Here is a 19,351-nt window from a genome sequence, read left to right as displayed (position 1 = left end):
TTCCCTCTCCAAATCTTTGAAGGAGAGTAAAGCACTATAGCTTATGAGAGTGGATTACTAATGTGCTATACTTCTTGCTGTTTGGACTTCTAGGAAACAGCTCTGTTGTTCCCTTCTACTGGAAATCACAGTAGAAACTGTAGAAATGAAGACTATTAAGAAGAAGGTCTTTTCTCCACTGGTTCACATTAGAGAATTACAATTGAATTTTTGATCACAAGTGACTTGTTTTAGCTGTTGTCCCAATATCTTATTTCACATTGTGGGATCATCAAGCTTTTAAACAGTATTTTATTCCTGGTGCTGTTGTACTGATCTCTTGCATGCCTGGTACTTGTGAGAGCTAACTCCTTTTGTATTTGTTTTCTGAAAAGCAGACCTAACATGCACCTCAGAACGTGTTGTATCTAAGAAAACTGGTTGTGTTTTGGGTAGTAGTAGGAAAGAGACATTACCTGGGGGAAAGAGGGAAGTCAAGGAAAATAACCCTTGCTGCCACTGTATTCTTTTGGGATTCACTTTGAAGGTGGTTGAAAAGGAAAGAGCTGAAAAAAGCCAGAAGTTAGATGAGCTGAAACGAAGTGGACACATTCTTTTGGATCAAATGGGAAAGGGTAAGCAACTTGAAGGTCTTTCTCTTTTGTGATTTAATCAGTTGAGTTGCTGGGAAAGAATATTGAAATATATTATCTCCAGTTAAGCACTGCAGTTTATTCCTTCCCTCTCCCTTAATTTTCATACCTTCATTAGTCATTGTTACTGTTACTAGTTAGTTATGTGTTTTGTTTTTATTAAAGCTTTTAGAAAAGCAAGATTATTATTGATTAATGTGCCTGTGTTCATTTGCAGTCTTTTAAGGAGTATTTTAAGAAATTATTTCTATTTCAGTAACAATGTCAGTTACACGCTTTCGTGGAAGTAGTTTGATTTTTAAGTAATAGTTTTAAAACATAATTGCTATAGAGAAGTGAAAATTTTGAAGCCAAGTTTAAACTTGATACTTATATGTGTATCTCTTTTTTTTCATAGTTTTATCTATTGTTGTAAAAACTGTCAGTGTGTTTTTAATGATAGAATCACAATTTATGGCTCAAAGGCAAGAGAAGTCTATATGATTGGGAAAATGATTGTCAGTTAAAACACTTATCCAGGGAAACTTGTAATTGACATCCATGAAAGTTGAATCTTTAGGCCTCGCCAAAATCTTGTTTCATATTGAAAAAAACTCCATCAGTGAAATGATACCTCTATAAAAGGTGTTCATATCATCTAGAGGCAGTCTTTTAGGATTTCTATGCACTTGACTTGTGATGAAGTTATCGCTGGTAGCATTTAGACAGGAGAGAGGATGGTGTCACTGTCCTGCATAATGACCTGCATCCCTTTTGGAAACTGCTGATTTCCACTGGATTTCTCAGCAATTCTCATTTTTTGCAGTCTGATGCTTTGTTCATATGCCCCAATTTACTAAGCACGTCCAGTCCTCCCCTCCTTGCCTACTGCAGCTGAAGCTTTTTACAGTGGGTGCCATTGCCCTGAAGCTGATGGCTGAAAGCCGTTGATTTGACCTGGAGTTGGATTTATAAAGATTTTTAGATGTTCTTTTTTTCAAACCTGAACAGAAATCCTCCCTTCTTCTTTCTTCTACAAACCCCTTTAGCTGTGATAGGTCATGGCTATGAAACCAGCATCTGTTGACCGTAACGAGGAATGCATAGTTGAAAAGCTGCTTTGTATCAGAAAAAAATAAGGTCACAAATTGGCTTTCTAATTGATTATCATCTTAAAGTCTGGGATCTATAGAAAATAACCAATCTACAACCCCTAATTTTGTTAGGGTCTGATAATATGTTCTGTCCAGCCCAGGCCCAAGCAGTTTTTCCAGACCTAGGCCCAGCGACACCTGCGTGGAATACTGCACAGCACTGGCACATGTGTGCCTACATCCATTTCTATCCTGGGACGTGTACAGGCTGTGCCATAATGGCAGTGACTGATCCTTGTGTTCTTGCTCCGCCCGTAGGGCTGTGGCTGCTGTGGTGTTGGTGTGCCAAGCCTGTGGCCAGTGTGTGGGCACAGGAATCTATGGAGCAGGGTCATCAAGTGCTCTTGTAGAAGCTGCCTGGCTGCCCTGACCAGCACTTTGGGCTCTTCTTGTGCTAGAGCGATTCAGCAAAAAAAAAAACTTCCATATGTCTTTCCTCAAAATTGAAGTATCTCACTCTACATTTCCCTTGAAGTCTGAAGCTGAAATGGTGCTAGTAATAAGTATAGATTTATAGATATTGGACTTGGAATCAAAGCATTTTGTATGTTAATGTGAAAGTGCACCTGTATTTGAAGAGAGGAAAGGTTAAATGCCTGTTAATGAAAATGTGTTGCAGTTAACATAACAATAATTTGTATAATCTTTGTAGAAGGACTTCCTACATTGGATATAAAAACTGTGATGGAGAAAATTTTGTTGGGGTGGAAAGATGTGGTTCAAAGTCTAGAAGAAGTGGCCAGAAAGATAAAATACCAGGAAGATATAAATGCTTATTTAAAGGAAATGAATGAGCTTGAGAAGACTCTAATTGAGAAGGATGACTGGCTTAAAAATGACGCTTCTTCAGCATCCCAGTCCTCAGCAGTCCTGAAAGACTTATGTCAGGTAAGTCTGGCAAAACTTGTTGATTTTGATTGGAAGCTTGAAGTCAGAAGCATAGGATGCCCTAGAGGAGCTTAGCCTAGTCAGTAAAATAACTCAGTTTCTAAGGCATGCAGCGCACCTGATTTGGCTAAAAGATTTTGGTATCTCTGTCACAGACATTCTTTAATGTTGTCACCCTAGTAATGTGGATGAGCTGTGCTACAGTAGCCTAATAAAATCTTTGTGTTTACAGGGAAAGTGTGAATTTGGTTTTGGTATTTATCTTTTACAGCAGGAGTTAACTCATCTTGTAAGCCTGAGTCCACAGTTGGAACATCTGAAAGCCACCTGCAAGACACTCACCTCTCAGCCCATGCCTCCAAATTTCATTCAGGAGAACTTGAGTGGTTTTCTTGATCACTTCAAGTTGACTCATCAGAAACTAGAGGAACGTCACCAACAGCTAAAAAGAGGTAAATAAATAAACATAAATATGTATGTTAACACAAAGTCCCCTGCTTACTTGTGTTTTGGCATTTTTTTTGTTTGTTTGTTTTGAGCTGACTGAAAACTCATTGAATTCTGGTAGAGTGTTTGTATGATTATGCTAGGCTTTGCGTCAAACTGACAAAATTATTTTATTCACCTGGGAGAATATGGCTTTCTCTGTGCACAATTCAAAAATTTATCATTCCATGGTGTTAAAAACGATTATGCAAGGATGCAACGTTCCTGAAACGTCATTTAACTACATAGCAAGACATATTTAAGGCAGATGATGTAGCTCAAAGATCTGTCTCTCTCTGGCACTTACAGAAATAAATAATTCTAGAAATCAAAAACAGACGATTAGGAGAACGTTGTAAAATGGAAGTCCATGTGTGAAATTTATTCTTTCTAATAGCTTTGAGCACATCAGTCATACATAATTCCTTTCGGAAATTTCATCTTTGAAGTGATTTGGAATCTAGCTTGCTTTTCAGGCAGTTTCTACTTCGATTGTTGTTGCATTAAAAATTTCACTGTGAACATTCAAACCAGTCATGCTGGTTTCTAAAGGATTTTAAATGTAGTGCATGAAATATGTAGTTCTGGTAGTACTTTACAGCTGAAGAGCAACAGCACAGACATGTAAGAGATTTTTTTGTTCTCAGTTTTTGTTTCAGAGGAATTTGAGGAAGTGTTTTATTAACAGCTCCAAATGGAAGAGCATTAACACTGTATTCTGTGTGTAATAAAAATAGGCTCAATTACTAAATTGTTAGGTCATCTATATAATGTGTTGCACCAGGCCTGCATACTTCAATTATATCCATGCAGAAAATGGCATGAATAAAGTATCTGTCAGCCATGTTCATATTACAAGGGTATGTTTTCATTCTTACTGTGAAGAATTATTTTATAGCTGTTTTGAGTTCACGTACTTGTAAGTAATTTTATTGGTATTTTGTATTTTGGTAATTATACCTCATGTGACAAAAATACCTTTTTTTTTTTTTTTTGTGCCATGCGTCACTTGAGGTGTTATTGGTATATTTGAACCAGTTACTGCTTGGCAGAAACACCTAATATATTCTAATACATTAAATTTGTGTATTTTTTAAATGAGACAACCTGCAGAGAAATTATATTGCTGAAGAATAGAGGGAAATGTCAGTTCAGGGTTTTAGCTCTTTATTTACAGCATAGTTTGAATTGCTGCCAGGTAAAAACTTCCAGAGCCATATAACTAGTGGAAACAACTGGTGGTGTGACCTAGGTATTTGTGAACTTGGCAGGCTTTGACTGACAGAAGGCCAGCTCCTCTCATGGCTTTTCTTTGAGCCTCTGAAAATTCCCCCATGGAGTGCTACTCAGTCTCATCTCTATGGGCATTTTTTAAATGGGAATTGACTCAATTTTTTTTTTTTGTCATTCGAAGGCTATTTTAACTATTTTCTTCTCCTTCAGGATTTGCTGTAGTTTAGTGACAATGCACCTATATGCTTTTTATTAAACTTTTTTCCTCTCTTTAAATTGATCCTGGCTTTTTGAGAAACGAAGCTGGATAACTCTGTTTCGCTCTAAAAATGTTGTCTCATTTTTATAAATGAACCAACAGTTCTGTTGGTAAGCTGTTGAAAAGCTACCTGGTGAGTCAGAACAAGGCTTAGATTAATTTTCACTTGTGGCAGGAACAAAATTGGTTGTGAATCCAAGGCCAGAATGTGCATACCACAGTACAGGACTTACAGGCAAAATGCTGTTTGGTGCAGTTATTCAAATTGGCTGTTTTCATTCTGAAATGCCATTGAGGTGCTGCCTCCTGCCTGGGATTCCACACAGGGCTGGATCGAACAAATTTTGAGATGTGGTTGAAGATGGCAAGCAGATACTCCATTCAAATTTTAATTCCCTTTTCACTATTCCTAGATAGTGTCTCTGTTCTGGCAACAGGCTGAAAACTGCTATTTTTTTATATTTGTGTAGGTAAATATATTAAAAAAAATGCAAAAAAGCAACCAAAACACAAGCCCACACTAATGTGTTTTATGTTTTTATATATATATATGCACACAGATATATTTAGAAATACTAGCTTATATAGGTCCAATATATAGTGTGTATATTTAATTTAGTATGTAATATATGGCTATTATATATGCTATACTATGTTTCCTATGTATAGTAGATATCTTTGTGAGTGTTTGGAGATATATAGTAGATATGTCTAAAACTTGAAACTGCAAAATACTGAATTTGGGTGGTTTATATATTTTAAATACTATGGATTGTTATTGATATAATAATATGTAATTTAAATACTATCAATTCTACCACTTCACCCACCCAAACAGATTTAGGTGCTTAAGTGCATAAAAAAAAATTTCTGAAAATAGGATTGAGTTTGTAAATTTTTTGAGAGGTTGCATATTTATTATTATATTCTATGTAATATATTTGTATATTATATATTTAATATTTTTAAAGGAACAACAATGCTATCAGCAGGAGAGTTTTTTAGGTCTTGGAAGTTGATTATGTTCACATCTTCTATGATTTGGGTTCAAGTCCTTACCTTGAGTTTTGTTTCCTTACTCTTTTACATGGTACCAGAGACAGAAAGCCAGCCGAGCCAGGAGTACGTGGAGTCCCTGCAGCAGCTGAAGGACGCGCTGAGCAAGCTGGAGGGCGAGCAGCGCTCCATTGCCAGCGGGCTCAGCGAGCCCGGCACGGTTGAGACCGCCCTGCAGCAGGCAAAGGTAATCCTCACCTTTGCACTGAAGTGAGGAAGTTGCTCCGCTGCTGCTGCCCTCTGTTCTCCTGCCATGTTTTCAGTGGGGGGGCTAACACCGCTCAGAGCAATGTCAGGGGTGTGGAACCCGCTTTTGGAGGTGGCTTGCTGGGTTATCAGGCTGCTGAGGGATGTGTCCAGGCAAGGGCTGGGTATCTCCTACTGAGCCTGCAAGACTTCACAGCTTCTCTTGCTGCCTGTGCTAGGAGATGAGACTGAGAGCTGGGACTGTTCAGCCAGGGGAAAAGGACCTCAGATGGCCTTGGTGGCTTCCCCAAGCACTCTCTGGTGTATCTCCTGCACTCAGGAGTTCCAAAATGGGTGTTAGGACCCCAAGAGCATCCCTCTTCTAGAGGCTTGGTTGGATCACCTCATCCAAGGTCTGCTCCTCTGTTGCTGAGTGCAATTGTGAGGAAAACCAGGAGCTGGGAACTTCCCCTTTCTGAGTTGCACCACAGTCATGCCTGTGCCTGGCCTGATTGGGCTTTCTGTCCTTGGGAGGCCATGTCCCCCCCTAGGGCAGAGTGGACTCTCTGACCCTGCCTCTGTTCTCCTTAGGGGACTGTGGTGTGCAGGCTTGCAACCCTCCCCCCCCCAAGCACTGGGTAAAGCCCACCCAGGTGTGAGGGGTCTGCCTGCTTAAACTGTCTAAGGGTCAGCTGGTTGACAAACCCACCCTGCTTCATCCTGCTTGGGTGTTTGGAGACAGTAACTGTACTTCTCTGGCCTCCAGATTGCCTTTCAAAGGAAAACAGTGCTTGTGAGCCATAAAGGTAATTGATACAAAAATTCTCTCTATTAGAAACAATATTTTTTCCTGTTGTGAGCTTATAAAGTAGACAAAAATTTATGGATGACAGTTGCTTTGCAAATACCAGATACTGAGGCAGGGATGGACCTCTCTCCAGGGGGTGAATTGTGCATCTCCAGTACTTTTTCCCTTTTTTGTTTGTTTGTTTGAAAAAACTCAGTAAACAAATACTTTCCTGCCCTCTCCACCATCCCCTACCTTCAGAAGCATGTATTTTTCCCTGTGTGGTGGTCTAATGAGGCTGCAGGTGATTCTGGAGGAGCTCTTGAGCTCTGGTTGCTGGGTGTTGTTATAGCCTTCTCTATTTAGCAGAGTGATGATTTTTAGAAGTCCAGTAAACAGCAGTGTGTTTTGGATTTCTTTTGAACCGGAAGATTAAAACAAGCTTTGACTCTTTGGTTTTCTCTTTAGTGTTGCTTCTGTATTGTTTAAATTTGGCAGAGATTTTCTGATCCATATGCTACATGAATTGTAATGGCATTTGGCCTTTGGAGGCTTGTCTTTTCCTGCCTCTGCCCAATTTTCTTCAGAGACTAATTACTCTGGATATACTGTGCTATTGTAGGTGCTTTAATGAGAGTGCCAGAGAGGGGAACAAACTGTAGATGAGGAGCTGCTTGTGGACCTTGGGATTGTCCAGCTCTCTCTGCACACTGTAGCAGGCACTGATAAGTGCTTCATCTGTGGTCCCCTGCACAGAAAGCCCTTGTTTTCTGAAGCATGCATTCCTCTTTCCAGCCTCATTGCTACCTCTCTGCCTGTCTTAGAGGAAATGGTACGCTTTCCAGGAAAAGAAATATGATAAATGTAAAGTAGGTTTGAGAACGTGAACATTTTAAAAAAGATTCTTCTTCAGTAAAAATACAGCAAAGTATGTATGTACACATCCTGTTTGTACACATTAAATGTATATACTAGAAAATTAAATCCATTAAATTAGTAATAATTTCATGTGTTCATTGCAAGTTTCTCTTAAGCAAATTTTGAAGCAGGATAATCAAAATGATGAGTTCAATGAAATGGCATTTTTCTTATTTTCACTTATACCTTCAGCTGTTATTTTTCATATTAGTCAATTAGCTCTTCCAAATCAAGTGACACTTTATATCAGCAATGTCATAGTGAATATATTCAGATTGTGTCCTCCCTGTATCCTATCTGGAAAAGTAGTTTTCAAAACTTGAGTATCCAGAGCTTTTTTGCAACTAAGACATTATATTTTACTTCACAAAACTTGGAAGAACACACTCAGCTGGTTTTCATGTGCTTTTAAAACAAACAAACTTGTGGGAGGAATGAAAACAATGAGGACCTGGTCTGTCTACACTGCCATTTCCTCTGTGACTGGAGTGTAGCACAGCCATTGCTTTGCTGACTTGAGTGGCAGTACTGCCTGACACACAAGAGGTGTGGGGGCCTGCACTTGTTTAACTATGAGGCCAAGCTTTGCTTCCCCTTCTGTAGTCTCTGCTGCTGCACCAGTGGAACAGCTGAATGTTTTGGTGCTTAAAAGGTTGTTTGGACATCTCTACTGCAATAACTACTGTAGCTGGAGTATCACTCTTCACTGAGTGTACTCTCTGCACAATGAAACTTATGATGTACTTGCACTTGTATGTAAGTGTGTACATGTTGTATGGCTAATACTGGAAGGAGACTTTTGTTCTTTGTTATAGACAGTTGGTGAGACACTGGAAGCCCAGAAGCCCAGGGTAGATAAACTTGCTGAAGAAACGAAAGCTTTGGAGAAGCATGCATCTTCGGATATAAAAAACACCTACGTGCAAGAGTTCAAGGAAGTGCAGGGACGCTGGGACAAGTTAAAGCTCAAGATTTCCAAAGATGTTAAACTACTGGAGGAAATTATGCGCAAGTTGAGAATATTTGAGGTAAAAGAAAAGGATTTTTTTATTTTGGTTGCATAACTCAGTTGCTTTAGAGACCTTTCTTTCTCTGTGTTCCTGCAGGAGCCCAGATGACACTGATTGAAAAGTGGAATGTTGATGATCCACTAGTCTGGCAGAGGCTGAAGGCATATATAGTATATTTCTAGCAGTGTAGAAGTGGACTTCTAATGTGCCCAGGATATTATTTTGTCTTCTAACAGAAATACTTTTTCACTTAAAATTAGTGTCCCTCTCTTTCTGTACCAGAAGCAAAGGTTATGCTAAGGTCAAGGGTGCGTCAACTGTTCTGTTGATCCCAGTTGGGGCTGATGATCATCTCCTATGTGATTGGTGTCAGATGCCCACTGCCTCGGAAAGTGTAATTCCATGCCTGCTACAGAAAACCTGCTCCTTTCAAGCGGGATTTTGGTCAAAAGTAATGAAGAACTAGTACAAGGAAGTTAGAAAAGGAAGTAAAGAAAATGGTTGGGTATAGTGACTTTTCCAGTGTCAACCATGGCCTCTGAAGTGACAGGAAAGACAGTTAAAAAATTAAGGTTACTCAGCTGTCTTCCCTATTTTATAAATATTTACACATGCATATGAAATCCTGCAAGACAGAAAATCCCACTCTTTTAAAAATGAAGGGATTAAAAGTAAGCGTGTGTAGATGTTTAACCTACTGATAGAGGGGAGAGATGAGTACTTAAGTAACTTAACTGAAGTGGACTCAATATTTATTGGTTAGATTGATTTATTTGTGCTTAAGTCCCTTTTTTAGACTATTTGTATTCTTCTGGGGGGGAGGAAAAAATTATGAAGATATATATGAAAATATATTGTCATTTAGCTCATGGCAATGTTATTGTGACCAAAAGGTTAAGTAGACACTGCCTGTTCTTTAGTATCAGCTTGGATGTATAAGCTGATCACAGCAGTATAAAAAGACCAATTACAGTGACATTGTTTTTCCCCAGAATATTGTTTAACTAAACTCTCAATAAGTTTCATATTGTTTTTATTTTCATATTGCATTTTAAAATTGAAAAACCAAGGAGGGACTTTAGAAATTCTCTCATGAGGAAGATACATGTGCATTAGCTAAAAAATATGTATTTTCACATGCAATAAACATATTTTAATGTGCGGATTTATTTACATTCTTTTCCATTTAACGGAGGATGTGTCACACCATGCAATTTATAAACATAAACAGCTGTTTGTGTGCTCTGTCTTCAGAACACTGGCATGTACACCACCACTTTTCCAAAGAAGTTTCTTTACATTCTTGCTCTCCCACCCCTCTTAAGCAGAAAATGGATCCTTTATTTGGTAGTGCATTCAGATTTCAATTTGACTGTGGTGGTGTTTTTTTGTTTTTTTTTTTTCATTTTAAGCCAGACAGGATCATTAACAACTACTCAGGATAGCTGCATATGTTTAAATATAAGTCCAGGTAATTGACTTGCATGATGGTGCAGAGAAAGTTGGACAACCCGCTACTGATTATAGCTCAGAAGCAGTAAAATCCTCAAGCTTCTCTCCCCCCCCCCCCCCCCCCTTTTAAAACTGCAAACTTGGAAGAAGTGATGGTAGGGGAAACAGATTGTAACTAAAGGACAACTATCAGCAGGCTACCACTTAGGAGCAGAGTACACACCCATGTTCTGGTGAAAGGTTTTATCTGGTGGAAAAATGCCTAAAGGGAAAAACTTGATCCTGCTCATGAAGTGTTATTCACTTATTTTTAATTTTAGGACTTGAGCTGTCCCCAGCAGCATGTGTGTGGGATCTGTGCATATGAATACCATAGGTATGGTAATCCAGTCTAGGGTAGTGAACTTGTAAATAAAAGCCACAGAGCAACCTATGAGTAGGAAAAAGAATTGCAGGCTTTCAGAGGAAAAATGTCATTAATTTTTTTTAAGCTGTTCTACCTGAATCATAAAGATAAAAGCTGTCCCCAGCCCCCTCTGCCTTAAATGTATTCAGGAGCATGTGTACTTGTGCTTCTGCTTTTAGTCTGGTTCCTTCAAACCCATCCTACAGCAGCTACTTGCAGCAGCCTGTGGGATGATGTGGAGCTGTGGAGCAGCTGGTGGGGCTGGTCAGCAGGAGCTGAGTGCCCAAAGCGAGGTGGTTTGTACAGGAGCCCAGAAGAAATTAACTTCTAAGGCTTAGCCAAAGCCTTGGTGATTACTTTCCAGCAACCACCTCCTCATTAATTTTTCTCCTGACTTTGACCTAATATACAATATCCCACCGTGTCTCATTTGCTTCCTGGCACTCTCTGGTCACACTTATTAATTATTAAGCATGACAGAATAAATATTCTGCATGTAAGCCTGCCTCAGTGTCCTTTGTACAACAACTTTCTGTCAGTCTTGTTCTTCAAATGATTGCAACTTTGTAGTTTCCTTGATTTTCTGTAGATACACTGAGCAAAATCTTGATCACTCATCAGTTTTAGCAGCACTTTTTCTCCTCTCTTAATTTCTTGTATGTGAAAAATTCTTCTTTCTGCACTTGAATCATGTTCAGTTGAGTGGCCTGTACATGCACCTATTTTACTGAATCACAGCTCTAACTATGTTCAGAATGGCTCTTCAAAGCTGAAATTCTCTCTTATGTTTAGCTGAGAGTAGGATATTGAGAGTAGGGTAGATGTGTGCATATTAGCATAGCAGGGTTTTAGTTAGTAACCAGTTATTTAGTTTTTTCAAAGGTGGAGTGCCCTCTTCTCCATAGCTGTCCAAAGGGATGTTGGTACCACCAAGTATATGAAGCACTCACTGGTGAAAGATGGATTTTTATGCCCACTTGACTTTTGAGTTGCTATGGAGGGCAGAGCAGTGAAGCAGTGCACTGTTTTGTGTAGATCTGAGAACAGAATTTGGTCTTGAGCAAGATGTTAAAAACTTTCCTGTTATCTTAAAAGGAAGTACAGAAGCCAAAAAGGAAATTGTAGCTGAAGAAACAAGGGAAGCAATTATTATATAGTTGCTTTATTAAAATTAAACTATTAATATTGTTAAATAATTGAAAATGAAAGAAATACCTACTGATGCTATCTGTCAAAATATGGGGCTTACATTGTGTTTTCTTATGAACTATATTTTTAAGTACACAATTCCTGTGTTTACTAAATGTTTTGTAAAGCTGTCAGTGGAGGGACAGTCATATTATATTCTCTGATTTTTCCTTTGGTAATTGTCTATACAGAGATCTTTGTAGTTTAATACTGTATAAATAAAAATGACAATCTGGAACAAGCTGAATAAAAATGCTGGTGACAGCACTGGACACACCCAGATCTAACTTTTCCTGGTGCAGACACCAAACTAGAGATACAAGATGAGTTTGGAGAATGGCTGGGCAGGATCTCCTTGGCTAAGAGAGGGGTTGAAGCACCTGGATATTAAAAGGAAAAAAAAATTGAAGTGGGGAAGAAAATAAAAAAAAAGTGAATGTCAGTGCTTGGAGGACATGTGGTTTACGTGCAACTACATGCAAGTATTAGTTTATTTTTAATGATCCTTTTATTTCCTAAATCACCTTTAAAAACTGACATTTCCCAAAACAACACTCCTCACATTTAGGTTTTTGAAAAGAAACAGTGTAAATATTTTCATTTTGACAGTGAGCAGACAGGTGAACAATGACTAAGATGCCCTTGTTAGTCTGATGAGCATGTCAGTGGCAGATCTGCCTGTGTGTCCTGCTGCTTAGGTGGCTCTTCTGTTATTTGTGGTGTGACGGAGGCTCCCCCAAGCTGACAACACATGCATTAGTGACATGAACTGGGAGTAATGTTTTACCGGGAAGACTGTAATACTCATGTGATAGGAAAAGTAGAGAAGGCTCACTTTATCAGTTTTGCATCTTGTATTTTCTAGAAGAAAATTTCTTTATCTTGTATTCTCTGTTATCATACCTCTAGTAATGTATGGCTTGCTGCATCTTTGATTATGTATCATTTTCAGATCTTTTAAATCTGCTGCATGGCTGTACATCATGTGGTTTTTCTAGGAGTAAACAAGATTCAACACATTTGATCTTTGTTCTGGCTTGGAATAAATTTTAAAAACTGATCCTGGAGAAGTGAAGCTTTATAAGGAAGACCTTACAGCAGAATTCCAGTACCTAAAGTGATACTGCAAGAGCTGAAGGAGAACTTTTCACATGGGCATGTAGGGACAGGACAAGGGATAACGGGCTCTAAACTGAAAGAGGGTAGGTTTAGATTGGATATTAGGAAGAAATTCCTTGCTGTGAGGGCAGTCAGGCAGTGGAAAATGTTGTCCAGCGAAGCTGTGGATGCTTCATCCATGGAAGTGTTCAAGGCCCATTTGGATGGGGTCTAGTGGAAGATGACGCTGCCCATGGCTGGTGGGTTGGACTGGGTGATCTTTAGGGTGCCTTCCAACTCAAACCATTCTATGATGAGGGTGTTTGTTTTAAAAATTGTGAGCTCTTGTACATCAACAACCTACACTGGTTATTTGACCATTGATAATTATTTACCTGTGCAATGTAGGAGCATTTACATAATTAAACTTTTGTAGGCTTGGTTTGTGATTCAGCAAGTTATTTAAATGTGTGTCTAACTTTGAGTAATCCCACTTAATTCCTTTCAGCTACTGATGTAAATAGCTTATTGTAAGGAAGCTAAATTAGTTATGTGCTGAAGTGCCTTGTCAAATGACACCCTTTATAGATATGTATTTTTTTGCATTAAGCCATAGTTCACTGTTAACCATCCTGGGGTCTGTTTTTTGGAAAATTATTTTCAGGCTAATCATCTGCAGGAAATTAATCCAAAATGGAAAAGGAATGAAGAAAATGTCATGACTTTGACCTCAAATGGTAGCATTGATCTAAAAATAAACATGAACTTAGGCTAATGGATTTTCATTAGTGCACACGTTTTTTGAGAAACAGTGTGTAAAACATACTGATCTTGCAAAAACTGTTAGTGTGAGGCTTTTAAGGAAATGAAGTGTATGCTTTCCTTCTCTGTGACATGCAGAGTAGAAGGTGAAGCTGATGAGCAGTTCTGTGATGATTGTGTCAGGATAAATAGATGCCGTCCATTAAAAACTCCAACCAAATAGTCCAGCTATATTAGTAAAAAATGTCAACCACAAGTTGATTGAACCAGAGGAAGGAAAATCTGTCTCTGTGCAAATCTCTGTCTAAGTTTATGTTGGTTTTGTTTGTAAGGATGATTTGGAACATCCATGATTGCATGGGAAGGAGATGACCATGCTTCTGTCTCCTTCCCTTCCTACCTCATTGCAGGGTAGAAGGCAACTGCCAATTGTTAGATCAGAGTATTCTGAAATTGGGTGTGTGTTTACTTTTTCCCCTAGGAGTTGCTCTAGTGAGTACAGTAGCTGCTATTGGTCTCAAACAGCTAGGCTGATTTTTTAAAATTTTAGTAGTTAGTCTGATCCTATCTGTTTTTTTCCTTTTATGTGTGTCTCACTTATGCAAATGGCTTTCCCAGCACAGTTTCTACCTGTCAAGGATGTTTAGCATTATTCACTCCTCTTCTCCACATATATGTTGTTATAGGGCCCTCTCTTTTCCTTGGGAATGCATTTGTCTTTCAAAAAAGTGCAGTGGAAACAGTCATACATTTTTTTTACCATAGGTTTTAGGCATATTTCCAGCCTTCAGCCAGATCCTTCATGTGAAGAATAACCACATCATTCTTGAAGCCATGCTCTCCTCCTTACCTGATCCTGTGCTTTGGTGGGATAGATAGCCTGGAACAGTGCAGTGTCACTTAAACCATCCTCTCGTGGATGGAAGATTATCACTATTGCGAATTTAACATTCATATAAATTTGAGGAGAGAGAAATTTGGGATACCCCTTTTCCTCCCAAAAACCCCATCAAAACAAACCCAGAAACTAAACCAAAATTGATCTTATTCAAAACCAAGACTATGCCAGCAGCTTGTAAAATACCCTTTGCCAGCTGCTAGAAATTGAAATGCAACAGCCATACATTCTTCATCACAGCAATGTATCAACTGTTCCTTGTTCTATTTGATTTAGACTGACTCAAAAGTTGTTCAGAAGTGGATGGATGGTGTGAAAGACTTCTTAATGACAGAAAAGGCTGTTCAAGGAGATAGTGAAGGACTTCAAAGGCAACTTGATCAGTGCACAGTGAGTTTTGCTCTTAAAAGGAATCTTTTGAAATAACAAGTAGCATCTTTTCTTTATTATTTTGCTTGTATTATTAAGTATTCTCCATAGCATATTTCATAAAACCCACCAGAAAAATTTTTATCTTTCTTCAGGGCATGTTTGAGTTGGTTTCTTTTGTGTAGCTATAGTATTTTGTGCTTTTCAAAGGTCTTCACTGTATTTACAAATAATTACCTACAAGTTGGCGTTATTTCCTCTATAAAAAGTTTATATATATATTCCCCAATTTTTTTGTGATTATGGAATTGAACTTGTGGGTGAAAAGTGCTTTCTGCATTAAACTTACAAGGGCAGTAAAAGTAAGAAGTAAATAACTCTGATTAAAGTCCTAAAGTTTAGAGTTGCATCTGTCTTACAAGGAAGATTCCTGGCTAGTCAGTGGCCCATAATGTTCACAGTTATGTAGAATTCCATCTTATAGTAAGTAATTACAGTGTACCTTCAAATGTTTGTTCCCAGGAGAAGAATAGAAATTGAGGCATACCAGAAACAGCAGAATATTTAGTGCATGTAATCTTCAAACTTGTGTTGTGTTGGCGTTGGCGTTTGGCATATGAAAATGTTCATGCTGTGTATGGCAAGCTGTATTTTGTTCTTTAGTTGCATAGTTCTGATGTTTTGAACCACTGAAGGACTATTTTAAGCAGTCTGGTATTGAACACAGTATTGATCTGCTCCAAAAAGTCTTTCTGGAATAAATAAAAGTTGCCAAATTACTGATACTGTTATAAATTAATGTAATATCTTGCTAAAGAACAGCATTAATTTTCTCTGATGTGTATTCAGATGTTCATCAATGATATGGAGACAATTGAACCATCACTGAAAGAGATGAAAGAAGTAGAGGCTGCTCTAAGAGCTCAGCCCATTGCAAGCATAAATACTTGGACTAAGTCTAGGCTAGTAGACTGCCAGACGCAATGGGAGAAACTGAGCAAACAGGTGAGTTCTCCACATGTTGCTAGTGCTTGCCTGTTACTGCAGCTGTCGGCTTGTGTGGCATTGGGAGGATGGTGAAGAGGGGAAGTGGTCAAACACTGGGATGAGAATGTTTTACTTCCACTGTCAGAGTGGCTGAAGTCCAATTTGAATACACATATTTCTTGGTATCTAACTGTAAGGAGCAAAATAAACTCTTTAATTGTTTGTAATTAAAAATTAATTTGTTCACTTTTCTTTATGCTGCTCTTTCTGGGGAGTGTGGGAGGAAAGTCTGACTTTTTTTCGTTGTTTCTGAAGTCTGGAATATTATTCTGTCCCTGCATCATTTTTGTCTGCTTCCAAGCAGCTTTGAAAAATAAAAGGCTATAAATAGACTACCACTGCAGTGTATTTAGTAGTTTCTTTTGGGTGGAAGCTTTCTGCTGTCTGTAGAAACATACTTCTTTTGTTGCAATTCCTGATGAAAATCTGTGTTGGAGAGCCTTGCTGTTGATATAGATCCAGATTGTCTGGGTTGTGGAAAGAAGTGAGGCCTGAGAGTGTTCTCTTGCTCATTATAAAGATATATCTAACTATGTGATACTTGTAATCAGAAGGGGATTTTACTCTGTCTGGCTTTTTCCAGGGATTGTTACCAGTTTACATTCAATGAAGGGGGAAAAAAAAAGCCATATTTCTCCTTCCCTCACTTCTAGATTTTGTTGATCTGCTAAAAAGGGTTCATAAGTCTGTGTATGCATGTAAAAGTGCTTTGTTAATTCAAAAAGCCTGAGAAGGTTTTGGTAGTGAAATGTTTTTAAAAAGACTTGTGTTTTTTCACATATGCAAGGACGTTTAAGTAACAAAGCTGCTATTTCTTTCTCCACCTTGGATTCTAGATCATTAGTCAGAAAAATCGCCTGTCTGAAAGTCAGGAAAAAGCTGTAAATCTGAAGAAGGATTTGGCAGAGATGCAAGAATGGATGACCCAAGCTGAAGAAGAATATTTGGAGAAAGATTTTGAATACAAGTCCCCTGAAGAGCTAGAGAATGCAGTAGAGGAAATGAAGGTCAGCAGTGCCAGCTCATTGTAGAGGCTTGATGAAAGAGAAACAAAACTTTACGGCTTTGGGGGTTGACCTTTTATGGAATTAAATTTGTGGAAAGAAACTTGGGTCATGACAAGATTAGTGATATTTTTCATCTTTGCTTTGTGGAATTTTTGATTTTTAAAGCATAAACTATAAAAGCAGATGTTCTTTTTGGCTACGAGGGGTAGGGATTTAATAATAAATAACAGCATCCCCAGCTGTTGAGTCAGGCTTATGTATAGCATATTAAACAGTAACAATATAGGAAGTTTTTGCAGAATACAAAACTTGAGAAAGGTATAGTATCATCTATCTTTTACTTCTATCTAAATTAGTGGTTGTAAAAACATTCTTCTGCTTTTAGCTCTTGGACCTCAGTTTCTTGTCCCATAAATATTGTAACTCCACATTTAGATAATCACTTTAAAACAGGTGTGTTTTAAGGTTATCATGTGTTCATCATCTGTTGCAAACAGTGATTTTTTTTTTTTTTTAATATCATGAGTTGGAAGCCATCTACAAGGATCGGTGAGTGATGTTGGTCCCTGCTTCTCTAGTTTTGGGTCTGGTGGCCAAAGAAATGGAAAGGAAGGAGATATTTTTGTCTCATTAAAATATTGTCAGTTGAAGAGATAATTTTCATGGATATATGTATAGAGTAAATAATTCTCTGCTTTTTAATCTGGGAGCTCAGTCATATCTTCATAAATGTTTTGACTTATGTGTACACTTTTTAAATGAGTATCCACTATACTGTTACTTGATGGATCATAAAAAAAAATTTCTCCCTTCCAAGTGCTTTGATAAAGCTATTTGAAATTTTGAATTGTTCTTTTTGAAGGGGTTTTTTGAAGCAGTCCTTAACAAGAGTTTTAATGTGTTCATGTCCTTTGAAGCCATTTGAGATCACACAGTCTGACAGCTGGCTGAACACAAGCCAAGAAAAGAAAAAACCTTCCTTTCATTGGCAAATCTGTGAGACTTCGAGTACATTTACCTTTGTCAAATCCAGATTATATTGTGTATGTTATGACAGTTATGTCAGTGAGCTAGAAAGCTTATTGTAATGCTTACAATTCCTCTGTCATTTGCAGTAACAATATTATCCTAGGACTACTTCTAGGACTGGGAAAGAGCACTCTCTGGATTTGGCACATTTTTGCACATGGTTTTAAGTTTGCTAGTTCTGCTCTCATTTGAACAGAGAGTGGAACTCCTGCTGACATTTGGAGGAATAGGTTTAAGATAAGGCTAGGTGTTTTTTGATAATCGTGCCATAAAGTGTTTCCAAAATTTTCTATTCTTTGCGCTTCTATTAACTGATTTTTTAAAATCGCTTTACGTTTAGAAGACATCTTGAAATATATCTACAAAAATTATGCTAGATTCTACAATAAAGTGTAATGCCTTATTTATCAGAGGTATTTCAACTGCATAAAATTATTCTTGCAATCTGAAAAGAAAGTCTCTATTTCTGAAGGGTTTTATTTGTCTCAGCAGGGAGACTCAGACTGGTCTGCCTGATCTGTCTTCCGTCTTCCAGCTTCCTTCTTCCTCATTTCTGGCTAAGGCAAAATTTGACAAGTGATAATACAGTTTCTCTAGATCTGTGTGTTGGGAGTTGTACTGTACTTATGTATGAATATGTGTTGCCAGGCTCCTCTGAGTGTAGTTAGATTGAAGGAATTCTTCTAGCTGTCCTTTTTGTGTGTTCCTGAAGCACACCCAACAGCTGTGGGGGAGGTTCCAGCTTTGTAGTTGCACGTGTTCTGAGTAATTACATCATCTTCCCTGGATAACTTTGGGAGATAGTTACTGAGCTCTGAGACTCATAATTTCTGTAAGTTCACCCTACCTTTTTATTCCTGATACGCTTGTTTTTAGCAAATGTCAATTTTCTTTTTCTTCTGGTTAATTTGTTTTCCTGTTGGCATGATGGCATAGAAATAGCACTGAACTTAATTATTTTTTTGGTTTGAGTCATGATTGTTTTTAATGAACAAACCATAAATGGTAAATATATCTGTATGCTTAATAAAACAGGATCTTTCAACACTTGCTACCATGATCTGAATTCCATGCAAGTTAGTGCTGTATGTTATGTTCAGGCCCAAGAAATAGATTGGCAACAAGACCTCCAGTGGAAAACTGCTGATCTTTGATTTGAGTGGTGAGTAGCTGAGTGTAGGGCAATTGAAGGCTGATCGTGTAACATGTTTTTTTGACAGAGAGCGAAGGAGGATGTGTTGCAGAAGGAGGTGAGGGTGAAGATTCTCAAAGACAACATCAAGATGTTGGTCACCAAAGTGCCATCCAGTGGTCAGGACCTGGCAACCGAGTTGAACGTTGTGCTGGAGAACTACCAACTACTGTGCAATCGGATCCGGGGGAAATGCCACACTTTGGAGGTAAGAAGGATAGCTCTCTGCTTAGTCATATCTGTTCAGTACTTTTACTGATGATCTGGATGAGGGTATCAAGTCTACCCTTAGTAAATTTGTGGATGACACCAAGT

General features: G+C 38.3%; 1 protein-coding gene across 1 annotated transcript in view; it reads left to right on the top strand.

Annotated features, from left to right (window-relative positions):
* The window catches only part of UTRN (utrophin), a 324,375-nt gene that overhangs the window by 61,464 nt on the left and 243,560 nt on the right, over positions 1 to 19,351 (top strand). The window contains exons 18-26 of the mRNA XM_082303315.1: positions 527 to 614; positions 2,418 to 2,653; positions 2,925 to 3,105; positions 5,729 to 5,874; positions 8,394 to 8,606; positions 14,669 to 14,782; positions 15,611 to 15,766; positions 16,645 to 16,815; positions 19,065 to 19,244. Of these exons, the coding sequence (XP_082159441.1) occupies positions 527 to 614; positions 2,418 to 2,653; positions 2,925 to 3,105; positions 5,729 to 5,874; positions 8,394 to 8,606; positions 14,669 to 14,782; positions 15,611 to 15,766; positions 16,645 to 16,815; positions 19,065 to 19,244 (1,485 nt within the window). The remainder of the gene's footprint in view (positions 1 to 526; positions 615 to 2,417; positions 2,654 to 2,924; positions 3,106 to 5,728; positions 5,875 to 8,393; positions 8,607 to 14,668; positions 14,783 to 15,610; positions 15,767 to 16,644; positions 16,816 to 19,064; positions 19,245 to 19,351) is intronic.

This window comes from Coloeus monedula (genome assembly GCF_965178545.1).
Source record: "Coloeus monedula genome assembly, chromosome: 2".
NCBI classification, from domain to species: Eukaryota; Metazoa; Chordata; class Aves; order Passeriformes; family Corvidae; genus Coloeus; species Coloeus monedula.
This window is presented reverse-complemented; position numbering and strand designations above follow the sequence as displayed.